Below are 14646 nucleotides of genomic sequence, written 5' to 3'. Positions count from 1 at the left end.
TCATGGTCTTTTATCTCACAAATGAGTGCAATGGTGACACCCACATTTTATTAAACATTTTGATAATACTTACAAAAAGAATCCAAAAATCGACAATTTAGAAAAAAGACAATACTTTCATCTTTACTGCTCATACATCCTTAAATGTATATAGACTGAAATAGAGTCACTAGTTTCCTGGACCATTTGCCTCATGACTATTTCACTGAACACATGTTAAAAATGATATCTTCTAACTTGCATAATGCCATTTGTTCAGCAACAACAAATGATATCGCAGTACTTTGACTTATTCTGTAAATATCAAATTCCAACAAATAAGCAAATCATCATATGTAAGATGCGAGGGAGGTTAGTATTCATTATGCAAATTGTATCAATGAACATTGCTAAATGTTAAAATTTGATGATAATGACAACTTTATCAATGGTGAACATTCAGGTACTTCAGATCATGCACAATATAAAGCAGATTACAGAAACTTATTGGAGACTGTTCATTCATCGGACTGACTGTTGCAACTCTGAGACTGGAGCTTTGCCGTGCCAGCTGAGATAAGTAGCCTGTACACTTTTACAGTTTGTATTCTATCCCCGACTTAGTAACAAATTAAAATTGGGGGCTCGTCCCGGACAAGTCCCAAATCTTGTTAGGTGACAGAAAAACGAACAAAAGGTGAACTCAGCAGTTTCCGTATAAAATGAAATTTAGTACGAAAAAAAAAACTAATTGCAGGCTTGAAGTTGCACAAAGTCCGCAGTATAAATCCAGCGTGGCAGTGAAGGTCTTGAAAAGTCTTGAAGTAGTAACACATAAGAGACATGATCCCGAGTTTCTCCAAGCCTGCTGTCCCAGTATTTATACTCATGTGGTTATATGAGAGCATATAAGAACAATCTAGAAGTTTTATTGACATGCTAATTACTGTTCTAAAATTCTCTCTCTTACACAACTAATTAAATTTCCAGAACATTCCAAACATGACTAATTGAATTCAGGGTTGTAAGGTCGTTAAGGGCAGTGACCTTGAGAATGTTCTATACTTATTAAACTCGGGTCATGATGAGTGTGGGGAAAAATGACCTACATAACAATAGTATCCACCCCTCCCCATCCCTTTTTTTCAAAATCTGTCTAAACTTGTGTGTTGAAGCGGCTCATAAATAAGTTAATTGCGTCTTCCTTGTCTGGATGCACCATTGAAGCTGAGAGGGGGCCAGGAATGTTTTCTCTCATCTGTTCACTCAACCTCTTCATATTTCTGGGAGATGCTCCATAGTCATCAAACAGCGTTTTCATCAGTTTCTCAACATACACTGTGAAAAAATGTAGTGGTATAAGAAAGTGAGACTACCTGTAATGGACTTATAAAAATTTACCAGTAGTAGAAGCAATAATTTATATCAAGATCCTGAATGTTATGGTGAGTATACTTACAAATATGATTTCTATGTGTTAAGTATATACATGTATTTATAAAAATCACATCAAGCATACTATGCTGACACTGTATTTGGAGTGCTGTCATTGGTTGAGTAGTTTACTTTGAAAATACGAGAATCTGAAATGCATATGTTCAGATAGAAGTAGACCGCGGAAACTGAAGGATACAGAACAAATAAAGCAAAAGATAGACGCCATCAATCTACACCGGATTTTAATCCGATTGAACATCACATTTACTGTATATACAGTACATGCATTACATGCAATACACTAATATAAACTGTAATGCAGCACATTTGTTACCTTATGGGATGCATTAAGCTGTACTTGTTTACAATACAGTTGTCACTACGTGCAGTAGATTTACCTATACATGCAGTGTATATAATAATATATGTAGTATATTTACCATGATGTAACACATTTATCAGTTTATTCAGTGTATCTGTCACAACATGCAAGGCTATTACCTGTACATGTACAAGCAGTGCATTTAATATTCCATCCTGCTGGTAAATGAATTGCATATACCAGTGTTGGAAACTGGCCAAAATATTTGACAGACACAGGACTGGTAAGTTTCAAAACTTGCCTGTCCTGCCAGAAAGTTGCCTGTCCTGAATTTTTGACAAATCCATTCATTCAAAAAACACAAAACCATTATGTACTTCAAACTGTAGGCAACTTTATTTTCAACATGAGTATTAACTATGATCTTACAAACAAACTGTTCTGAATTCCACTGTTTGAAATGAATTCTAGTCCGGACTTGAATACAAAATTTCTACAATAACAATGCTGATAACACTCTGATTAATTAATTAGTTAATTCAAACACACTTTGCCCATATCGATCACACAGTTTAAAGGTTTCACGATAGCGGTTTTAACAACGGGAAACATTTTTTTTAATTTGTCTCCATTTTATGCCACTTTATCGTATAAAACCAAGATGCAATCTGTCATCGAATTGGTACTACAATCAACCAAACTGAAAAGATTGCTGAGCAATACAGAAAACATCATCTTGCAAAGAAAATCAAAAACTGAGAGAGCTGCCATATAAGTAATCAAAGTTGGTGGCATGAATTAAATAAACCAATACTCTCCTCAGACCAAACCGATTTCAAAGGCCGTTTACAGCAAATATTGTTAACGAAACCATGAAACCTGGGAATGGCTAAACACAGAGAAACAAGATTTATTTCTCGAAGCAGCCCTTCACAACATGCTTTTCAAAACCGGAAATCAGGCACCAATATCGACCCGAAATCTATTACAAAGTCCACGAAAAATTGACACAAAACTAAAAGTTCGCATAATCGATTTAAATGCCTAAAACAAACTAATCGTTGACAGATTAGTACAACATTTACTGTTAAAATAACGAGCACTAGCAACGCTCATAAAATGCCCTAAAACAAAAATCCTTATAAGCGTCCTGAAACTCAGTCGATGCTGGATCATGTTAAATATAATATGACACCACACACCGGATCGCTCACTGTAGAGTCAGTCAATAGTGGCTAACTCTCTCAATAACGAATCTGGCTTCTCCTCCTGGAGGACGAAGATGACTTCATAACACAACCAAACGGATGGGATACAAAACAAGAGAGCAACTGATGAAGGAACCCCATTTTTGGTTCCGAAACACCGTTAAGACGAATCACTCAATCAACAAACCGGTTTACAGGGAACCCAAATCACATGACAAGGGTCAAGGCACTATCGATTCACCGGTGTCTCGCCATGTATTCCACACAAAACAAGTCATCGTTGATGACACAGTCCCCACTTGTTAATGGGTACTTTGATTACATGTCCTAAGAGGATAGAGTCCTCTTCATTAATTGAGACATGCCCAAGTTTTGGCTAAGGACACGAAAAAATTGTAACAAAATGGCTGCCATGCAGCCATATTGGATCATATCAAGAAACAAATTGACATACATATGTATGACATAGGTTAATGTCCTTGTACCAACTTTGAATAAAATCGGTTAAGATATGCCTTAGAGTATTATGGCCCTCGACAGGAAAAAATCGTAATAAAATGGCCGCAAGGCAGCCATATTGGATCGTATCACATAACAAATTGACATGTATATGTATGACATTAGTCAATCTCCTTTTACCAACTTTGAATAAAATCCGTTGAAACATGTCTGAGTTATTGCTCTGTACATGAAAATATCGTAATAAAATGGCTGCCTAGCGGCCATATTGGATCATATCAAGAAACAAATTGACGTACATATGTAAGACATAGGTCAATGTCCTTGTACCAACTTTGAATAAAATCGGTTGAGATATGCCTGAGTTATGCCTCTGCATATGAAAAAATCGTAATAAAATGGCCACACAGCAGCCATATTGGATTGTATCACAAAACAAATTGACGTGCATATCTATGACATTGGTCAATGTCCTTGTACCAACTTTGAATAAAATCGGTTAAAACATGTCTGAGTTATGGCACTGTATATGAAAATATTGTAATAAAATGGCCGCCTGGCGGCCATATTGGATCGTATCACAAAACAAATTGACGTGCATATCTATGACATTGGTCAATGTCCTTGTACCAACTTTGAATAAAATCGGTTAAAACATGTCTGAGTTATGGCACTGTATATGAAAATATTGTAATAAAATGGCCGCCTGGCGGCCATATTGGATCGTATCACAAAACAAATTAAGATGCATATCTATGACATTGATCAATGTCCTTGTACCAACGTTTGATAAAATCGGTTAAAATGTCTGAGTTATGGCTCTGTACATGAAAAAATCGTAATAAAATGGCCGCCTGGCGGCCATATTGGATTGTATCACAAAACAAATGGATGTGCATATCTATGCATTGGTCAATGTCCTTGTACCAACTTTGAATAAAATCGGTTTGAAACATGTCTGAGTTATGGCCCTGTACATGAAAAAATCGTAATAAAATGGCCGCCTGGCGGCCATATTGGATTGTATCACACAACAAATTGATGTGCATATCTATGACATTGGTCAATGTCCTTGTACCAACTTTGAATAAATCAGTTAAAACATGTCTGAGTTATGGCTCTGTACATGAAAAAATCGTAATAAAATGGCCGCCTGGCGGCCATATTGGATCGTATCACAAAACAAAATGAAGTGCATATCTATCAATGAAGTGCATATCTATGACATTGGTCAATGTCCTTGTACCAACTTTGAATAAAATCGGTTGAAACATGTCTGAGTTATGGCTCTGTACATGAAAAAATCGTAATAAAATGGCCGCCTGGCGGCCATATTGGATCGTATCACAAAACAAATCGACGTGCATCTGTATGACATATGAAGTAATCCTTGTACCAAGTTTGAATGAAATCGCTTCTTGCATCTCTGAGATATCTGCGTGAACGGACGGACGCACACACGCACGCACGGACATGACCAAACCTATAAGTCCCCCCGGACGGTGTCCGTGGGGACTAATAAATGCAATGATCCTTTTATTCACCATATCGTAATACTAAACAATCTTGGTAGAGCCTATGTGTGGAGTTGCCCTCATTTTCCTTTATATCCTTTAGGCCAGAGAAAAAAAAAATCTTGTTCATCGGATTTTTTGGACCAAGTCCCAGGAGCGGCGAGCGAAATTTTTTTTTTTATTTTTTTTAGGCCGAAGGTAAAAACGCGGTTCTCTGGCATTTCTGCACAGATGCAGACGAGGCAAGATAACTGTTTCCCTTTTTACCAGAAATATCTCAGACAAGAAATACTGATACTGGTAACTGAATTCAATACTATATTTCCCAACAATAAACGATGTTAGTGTTTGCACAACATATTCTGAGTATTCTTGACCGCAGACATCCGGGAACTTGCGGTTTTTCACGTCATTTTTGTGTCACACTACCGTGAGAACAAAATATTGCAGTGTGGATTTTTCAACCTATACACCAGTATTCAAAGTTTCAACATTATGTCAATGATAAACACTAAGTTCTATCCCTTGTCACATAATTTCTGCATTGTTCACTGTCCTGTATAGTCAAATCCCAATTCACCTCACTCGCGTGCGTGAGGTGAAAGTGACGTCACTCCACGGTCAAGAATTCAACATTCTCTCAGAATAAAACTGAAATGTACAGCAAATCACTGAAATCCAACAATTCAGTATTGTCCTTTAATATTGTCCTGGTGGAACCTAGTATCTAAGTTTTTTCATTTTACTTTGGCCCCATGTTTTGGGCACTTTACCACTGTCTCTACACATTTTACACAATGGTCTAACAACACTTTACTGTGATCGGAGTGAAGTTATATACCGGTAGTCATCATTCAGATCGTACTTTAACATCGACGCAACCATGTGTTTTTCATTGCCGTAAATTGTTATACTTTCGATGCAATTTCATTCAATCAGATGCACCGTCCATCTGCTGTCACGATCTTGTTGAAAAAATTGCCGAACGTAATATCAGGACAAACACTGAGTAGCGTCTTTTGAACTAACTGTTGGCCATCACGTCGAATGTTGGCGATCAAATTAATACTCATGATGTGACATGTACTAACCTTTACAAAACGAGGAAATGCGGAAGTAAGAATTTGCCGCGATCAAAAAAAAAAAAAAAAAATTCCAAATATGCCAAAGTAGAAGCGGCGATTCCGATGAACAATTTATTTTTTCTTCCTGGCCTTATATCTTTATATCTTCCTTTAGGCCAGAGAAAAAAAAAAATCTTGTTCATCGGATTTTCGGACCAAGTCCCAGGAGCGGCGAGCGAAATTTTTTTTTTTATTTTTTTTAGGCCGAAGGTAAAAACGCGGTTCTCTGGCATTTCTGCACAGATGCAGACGAGGCAAGATAACTGTTTCCCTTTTTACCAGAAATATCTCAGACAAGAAATACTGATACTGGTAACTGAATTCAATACTATATTTCCCAACAATAAACGATGTTAGTGTTTGCACAACATATTCTGAGTATTCTTGACCGCAGACATCCGGGAACTTGCGGTTTTTTCACGTCATTTTTGTGTCACACTACCGTGAGAACAAAATATTGCAGTGTGGATTTTTCAACCTATACACCAGTATTCAAAGTTTCAACATTATGTCAATGATAAACACTAAGTTCTATCCCTTGTCACATAATTTCTGCATTGTTCACTGTCCTGTATAGTCAAATCCCAATTCACCTCACTCGCGTGCGTGAGGTGAAAGTGACGTCACTCCGCGGTCAAGAATTTCAACATTCTCTCAGAATAAAACTGAAATGTACAGCAAATCACTGAAATCCAACAATTCAGTATTGTCCTTTAATATTGTCCTGGTGGGACCTAGCATCTGAGTTTTTTCATTTTACTTTGGCCCCATGTTTTGGCCACTTTACCACTGTCTCTACACATTTTACACAATGGTCTAACAACACTTTACTGTGATCGGAGTGAAGTTATATACCGGTAGTCATCATTCAGATCGTACTTTAACATCGACGCAACCATGTGTTTTGTCATTGCCGTAAATTGTTATACTTTCGATGCAATTTTCATTCAATCAGATGCACCGTCCATCTGCTGTCACGATCTTGTTGAAAAAATTGCCGAACGTAATATCAGGACAAACACTGAGTAGCGTCTTTTGAACTAACTGTTGGCCATCACGTCGAATGTTGGCGATCAAATTAATACTCATGATGTGACATGTACTAACCTTTACAAAACGAGGAAATGCGGAAGTAAGAATTTGCCGCGATCAAAAAAAAAAAAAAATTCCAAATATGCCAAAGTAGAAGCGGCGATTCCGATGAACAATTTATTTTTTCTTCCTGGCCTTAGGCCTATATCTTTATATTTATAGCACTGGCTGATATCGCGCAAATCTCGCTTAGTGTGAGATTTACTAGTATGAGCGACTTCCTGTTTATTCGTGTTTACATGTCTCGCTTGCATTGCATTCCGGCGTCACACAGTTGCACAGTTTCAGTAGCATAAGCGCGTCGAAGTCCGACATATTGGTATACTACATTTCGTTTAAAAAACATCTAGAAGCAGCTGATCATGATCGATGAGATTACTGGGTATATGCCGTACGGGCTACTATCGAGAGCCCGACACACGGACGTGGAAGTACAATTTTCCTCCCGTCCGACTGAAAAGTTACCCGTCTCGGACGGGAGGACGGGCGTAGTTTCCAACGCTGCATATACTGGTGAATGCCTTGCATACTGTGACAAATGTATCGTTTGTACTGGTAAATGCATTTCATAGTGCATGTTATATTAATATAAATGCAATCCATGTAAAATTAGAATACAATGCATGTAATAGTAAATGCAATACTTGTATTGCTAGAATATGTGACATGTACTGGTTAATGCACTGTATGTAGAGGCAAATAAATGCCTGATATATGTTATATCTTACAAAAATGCATTCTACAATTCATATACATACATGAATGCATGCATATTTGTCTATTCAGGATGTGAGCTGGAAACAGGATTTAAAAGTTCTCTTACTGTATGTGGCTTTCGTTTTCACTGCACGTACAATATATCCTCCTTTTTTGTACTTTGGAAACACAATAGTATACTGAAACTGGCCTTCTTCATTCACCGCATGGGGTCTATCATTGTTCTCATTATAATGAAGCCCAGCAAGGATCTGTCTGTTCAAGAAGATTATTTAAAATGTAATTTCAAACAAAAATTAAAATTCAAACAGAATTTGGCATCAACTCAATTAAAAAATATGCAATCATGTATTCCAAGCAAAACAGAACAAAATTAAAGCTGAGTGACTTTCATATTTTTTTCACATTGTCTAGTAATGTGATGTAATGTGTGATATGGCTAGGTTTGGAGTGCCTATTGGTCACTATTGTGTTAACTTATGTTCCAAAAGGATTAAGGCACAAGCTGTGCATTTTGATATCTTTCTAAGTGGCAGAATGTTTATATTATTGTCCTTACAAAATAATGTGTGATGACCAGTACTTGTTTTAGCATGTTTGATGCATACGTTTCTGGTTTTACTTTCATATTTTTGGTTGCAACCATTAAATTATTTATATGTATATCAAATGCATTGTTCTGTGTATCACATCAGCATAATAACTGGCTGTTACACAAATCTACTAAAATCAACAAAAAAATCAAAAACAACAAAAACACACAGCTTCTCCCTTTGACCCTCTCACCACCATGGTTTGTTCCAAATCCAGTTTTCTATGGTAAAGTTGGATCTCTACACAGGGAACTGGGGTTGAAAGTGTTAAATCAAAGCTTATTCACATTTACAGTTTTTTCTAAAGTAGCATTTCAACCCATAATTCAATACTCCTCAGACATGTACAATTCCAGTAAATCATGTTTGACTGGATAAATATATGTTTTGCTGTACGTGATGGTTCTTGCCTTAACCTCATTACATATACGGTACGCCATTGGCTCTTCCCAACTATCCTCTGATCAGTACCCGGACTGTTCACTATTAACTCATTTCTATGAGTGGTAATCTCTCTCTAACAATAATGGTACAGTCCTTTGGCTCCAAATATGAATAGATTTCATTTGACAAAGCCTAATGTCAACTACAAAAATGGCAATTCTTACCTTTAGCTACATGCCACACATCATAATAATGTTTTGTATCAGGCAGTTCATCCCTGATCCACTTGGCATTTTGACGGTGCCTGTCACTGATGATTGTTGAAACTTCCAGGCCCGACTCAATAAGAAAGGCAATTGTCCGTTTCAACCCTTCATGCTCGCACCATGCACTATTTGGTACTTCATTACTCTGAAACACCACCAATGACAAAAATTTAGTGACAAAAACATTGTGATGAAATTTTATTTGAATTTAGGCATTCAAGAATGACAATTTATCAATTATGTATCATCTCAGACACAGAATACAATTGGCAAAAACCTGCACAATAAAGGGGAAATCAGCATAACTATTGTTGTTATACATCTAGCATTCTAGGTGCCCACACATTGATTATTTACATTTACAGCTCATTGACCTGGAACCCTTGAGTGATATGTAAAAACCAGTCATTACAGTATTATTGACAAAAACTAAGAAAAAAATACTAACCTGTACAAGCTGTATATCCAGCACTTTGTTTAGTCTTTGTTCAATCACACTGTAGGAGCCATATTTTGCGCAATGACCAGGGCTGTCAGATCGACCATCACCTGCTAAAATCAAACCACCATCCATGTTGCTGAGTTGGTTGATCATAGTTGCCTGTTCATCCTTCCATACTTTGATTATGGTTGGTTGAAGATAATATTTCTGGTGGCGAAAAAACGTACTCTTTCCAATGCATGACATATTCATGAAATCAAACAGTCTTAAACATTGTGTAACCATGCATCCAGAAAACAGTATTGCACCAGACAATAAAAGATTCCCAGCTGGCATCTTCCCCAAATATGGCTGACTTGTCCAACTGCGAACATGTCCACATTTATGGCACTTTTGATGAACATGAATCAAGCTACCGACCCTCTTTGTGATGTCACCATTGGTTGGTCCACTGCACTTGGCACATTGTGCAAAGAGTTCAAGTAACTGTTCTTTGAATACTAAAAATGTATCGTCCTTGTATGGAGGTGTCACATTGCCAGGTGGTGGTGGTTGATCACCACTGATGGAGAATGTTTTACTGCTGAAAGAAATTCATAGTAAAATTTATTATGACAAAAATACTATCTGGTTTCAACATTTTTTTTTCACAATAACGATTCCAATAAATGCATATTGTGACCCAGATAGTAATATCGCTAAGTCAAGTTTCTCATTGGTGTCTGCTAGTTGAATTCACCTACACTAGCTGTATCTTCATAGCTCTGTCACACTAGAAGATTCACAAAATATTTGATACACTGATTTAGTTGGCAGCAAACAAGACCACCAGACATTGTCAATGCAAGTCAATATTAAGGTGATACTAACAACAATATTGACTCTACCACAAGGGATCTTTTAGGAACCGAAAGTGACACCATGACCAAAAATACCGTCAATGAGATGGAGACGCTCACATCTTTTGCAGAATGGATTTTAATATATTTCAGAAAACAACTTGTAGTTACAAAATCTAAATACTTCTACTGATATTGGAGCAATCTCTTTGAACAGTAGTTTTGTTACTTATATTAACTACTGTATTCTGTTCAACTACATATAACTGGATGATATGCCAGTATTTTGCAATTTTTGTGAAATGAACATTGATGATATCCAGAATTAAAATGCTACAGACTAAAAAGAAATTATGGATAGTATCCAAAAATATGAAGCTGCAAAAATCACCTTGGTTTTGTAGGTACAAATTCATCATCACTGTAACTTTGCCAGTCAACCTCATCACCATCACTTTCATCGCTATTGTTGTCATAATCATCATCATCATCATCATCATCATCACCACCATCATCATCATCATAATCCCCTTCTCCCTCTTCTCGGTCACCACACACACTAACAATTTCAGCACATGTATGTGACTGCACACTGCTACCCTGCTCAACAGCATCACTGATGTTACACTGGATACCAACATGACAGACTTGTGGTTTAACTGTAATCCCTAAAGAAGAAACATGCTTTGTTACTCATAATTTTCCCAAATAAATATACATAGTTTTATATGTGCATCACATTATTGTATTATGTGGAACCAAAGAAATTATTCAAATGACAATCTTTGATGATACAAATTAAGATTAAATTATAGGTAAAATAACATACTGTGCAACAGTACACATTTATACTCAAGTGTTTGAAACTTTTGACAGGGCACAATACACAGGTTTACCTCACAGACACAGTGTCAACATAATGTACACCATGGTAATAAATAGCTAGCTTGTATCTTACACTATCAACGTAACATAAGTACAATAAACATTTTTACTGTTTTAACAAAAAATGTATAGTCCAGACCAGAATTCAATTGTAAACTTGGAAAGTGAAGGACTGGAAAGGTATGTTGATGAGAGCATCCTCTGTGCAGAGAATGCACTTGTCCAGGGACCTTCAAATCTAGGAAGATAAATGTTACATATACACAGGGCATACTAAAATGTACTTGGAATTTTAGCATGCAAAAGGAAGTAGAACACAAATATGTGCACATATGCATACATGGAAATTTGAAAATTAAGAGTAAAACAAAACCATCAAATATCAAGTCATATATATGTATCACTACATACAGCTGTCGACAATATTTCTACCCACCTTTGCTCCGTCTTTTATTTCTCATTCTTATTTGAGTTCCTGTCGTCACAGTCACTTTCTCTTTTACATATGGCAAGGTTGATGTTGGTTCATTGGTTACAGCATCTGGTTCAGCTGACAGGGTACACGCACGTTTTCTGACTGGTAAAGGTGATATTGGGTGGACCGGTATGGGAAACTTTTCAGGTAACAAAGGTACCATCTCGTCCAATGTATCCTCATCCAGTACATTCGGCCCAGCTAGTGGTGGTGCTGCAGCAGATTGTTCATCTTCATTATCTTTCAGCATCTACAAAGGAAAAATTCAACAACAGGTTATTCTAAACATTGCTTTCATGAAATAAATTGCTTCCAAGAGTTGCTTTTGGCCCCATGCACTCATTTGATTACTAGTACACTGTACTACAGTACTTTATAAACGCAAAAAAAACTTTAAAAAATGAGTATCTGTAAGGCTGCATTGTGTACATAACAACTATCCAAAGGTGGTCATACCACACCTACCTTTCCTTCATACTAGTATTATATAACACGGTCGACTTAAACGGTGTGTATGAGCTATTTCGGTTGGTGCATTTGTGTACAATTGCATAATTTCCTTCAATTAATGCGCTGCAGTCCACCCACCTCAATATTGTAATGCACCTATCAGTTGTTTCCACCAGGAGGGGAATGCGGGCTGAACAGGGGAATTTCACATTTTTAATTTTTGGCATGTCAAAGTCCCCAACCATGATCAACAAATACCTGTCAAATTACCCCACACACACTGTGGGAAAATTTGGGCAGATAATCTTGAAATGTCACAAAATAGAAAGTAAAAAAGAAAAGGCCATTTTCCAGCATTGTCAAATTGTCCCTATCCCAGGCACAGCATGGCGATCAAATTCCCCAGTCTTGGGATATGTTGAGTGGTCAAATTCCTGTTTTGCCCCGCACTCCCTCGCCTGTGGGAAAACACTGATAGGTGCATGATGGATTCAGTGGATTGGACCATGCAATTGGACAGAACACACAGCATCGTTCACAAGGCTTATGTATACTACGCACTGACAAAATCTGCAAAATGCAACGATTAACAGGGACAAGCACATAGGGGACACACCGATTGTCACTGCCTTGCCACCTCGGGGTCGAAGCACAGGCACCGCTGTAGTCGACTGCGCTGTTACCAGTAGTAGAAGTTTATATTACACCATGGAGGTAGCAGAGACACTGAGTCAACTACAGCCGTGCCTGTGACTCGATGTATTACATAGTCCAACCACGACTGAGAACCATTCCACAACTGACCTTTTTTGTTCTGGAATTTCAAGTTTGGGTCCATCCTGTAAGCATTTCCGACATAGCTACGGAATTTCGGAAATCCTAGCTACCTCCCGACTCCCGGGATATGAAGGCAGAAAATGCAAGTGCAATTTCTAGCGTGCCACGGTTGTGGCACATGTGTGAGAACGCCGTGAGATGTTCGTCTACTTCTGCATGCTTCTCGTAATACAGGGCGAGGCAAGTGTCGTAGCTTGGTAGGCATTTTGAAAGGTAGATTATCAATAGACAATCGGGCCCGTAAAACGGCCCTTGGCAAATACGAATGGACAAATTTAGCTCACAAACGTAAATGCTTCCTCCATGTTCCAGAAAACGAGTACAAAGTTCAATATTAGCATATCACGTGGTTAGATGGCCGGGGTCATCGGTAGCGCTCGACGGTAAACTACCCGCTGCAGCGCTGACAATATTTATCGCCGCATTTACTGCAAACTGAAATAGATGAAGTATGTTTTTGGAGCGAATCATTTATGGATCAGATTCCTCGCCATTTTCTGGCATTGTTGTTGTTACACAGACATACAAAATGCACTATCAACAAACAAGAGTTGAGGTGTGGCCGCACCAGACGAAATCGAAAGCGTCGAGTCCGGCACTCTCGCGAAGAGAAAAAAAATCACAATGTACACGATTGACAAACTATCACTTTCAGAAAATAATCATTGATTAGGATATGGTCATACGTTTAAATGGGCTGTACATTATTTCAAAAATAATTCGCCAACCATCTATATTTTGTCAGTTTTCCGTACAAGTTCGACGCCAAGATGCATGTGCAACCATGGCATCGTTACGCGTAAGATGCTGTTGAATATGCAGTTGATACACAAGTCGCCCTGGAAAGTTATTCACCCCCGTGCGTAAAATTTAATGTACATATGTCACTACGCATTTTTTTCCTTTTGGACAAACTTAATATATAGCTGATCATGTATTTTTACTATATACAATACTAACAGCCTTCACAAATAGTGTCGTCCGATTTCGATTTGGCAGCGCCGGGACACCTTTTACGTCACTACCGTCACCATCGCATGCGAAGAAATTAGAAAAGGTCGCTCGACATTCACTCGGAAAAATACAACGTTTTTGACATTCGTCATAAGTATATGCATTTATAAATCAGTTGTTTGAGTTTCATTCCCATCGAACTAGATCATTCTGTAAAAATATACTTACCCTTGATACAAACAATTTTCTCACGGCTGGCCTAGAAGAAATTGATCCAGTGGCAATGCTGATCGCGGTGGTAATGGCTGTGGTTGTTTCCTTTTTTTGACTGGTGGAAGATCACAATCACTGCATGTAGCCTGCGAGATCGACCTTATAGACGGCACAACGCCGGGTTTTAAATCTAACCGGGATTTATACCCGGCTTTCCATTGTGCATGTCCGTCAAAGTCATCTGGTACCCGAAAATGGGCACCACATATGACGTTACCAGTATTGCCGGTTTTCCAGTCTTTTCTTGTAAGTTTCACGAACTTGTCCCATTTAAGTCGAAGTAACCTATTAGTGGGAAAGGTATGGAAGCTGTATCGCCCTTCAAGACTGCTATTACTGCAGCCACCCACGACACATCTCTTCACCATCTTGACAATGATAGCAGAAAGCAGCAGA

At 37.9% G+C, this 14646-nt stretch overlaps 1 protein-coding gene and 1 long non-coding RNA gene across 2 annotated transcripts; both read right to left on the bottom strand.

Moving 5' to 3' along the window:
* On the bottom strand, positions 1-8284 carry LOC139116733 (uncharacterized). Its single transcript, XR_011548362.1, has 2 exons — positions 7959-8284; positions 1-1317 (listed from the first exon to the last, which is right to left on the bottom strand). It is a non-coding gene; the product is annotated as an uncharacterized lncRNA (long non-coding RNA).
* Positions 8285-8593: 309 nt separating this feature from the next.
* On the bottom strand, positions 8594-14267 carry LOC139117897 (uncharacterized). The gene is made up of 6 exons (XM_070681132.1): positions 14206-14267; positions 11698-11986; positions 10768-11044; positions 9544-10120; positions 9054-9240; positions 8594-8697 (listed from the first exon to the last, which is right to left on the bottom strand). Exons 2-6 carry the CDS (start codon positions 11984-11986, stop codon positions 8594-8596), a joined length of 1434 nt encoding a protein of 477 aa, XP_070537233.1. The 5' UTR covers positions 14206-14267.
* Between the last annotated feature and the right edge of the window lie 379 nt (positions 14268-14646).

Source organism: Ptychodera flava, chromosome 18 (assembly GCF_041260155.1).
Source record: "Ptychodera flava strain L36383 chromosome 18, AS_Pfla_20210202, whole genome shotgun sequence".
NCBI lineage: Eukaryota > Metazoa > Hemichordata > Enteropneusta > Ptychoderidae > Ptychodera > Ptychodera flava.
Note: the sequence above shows the minus strand (reverse complement) of the source record. Positions and strands in the feature narration are given on the sequence as shown.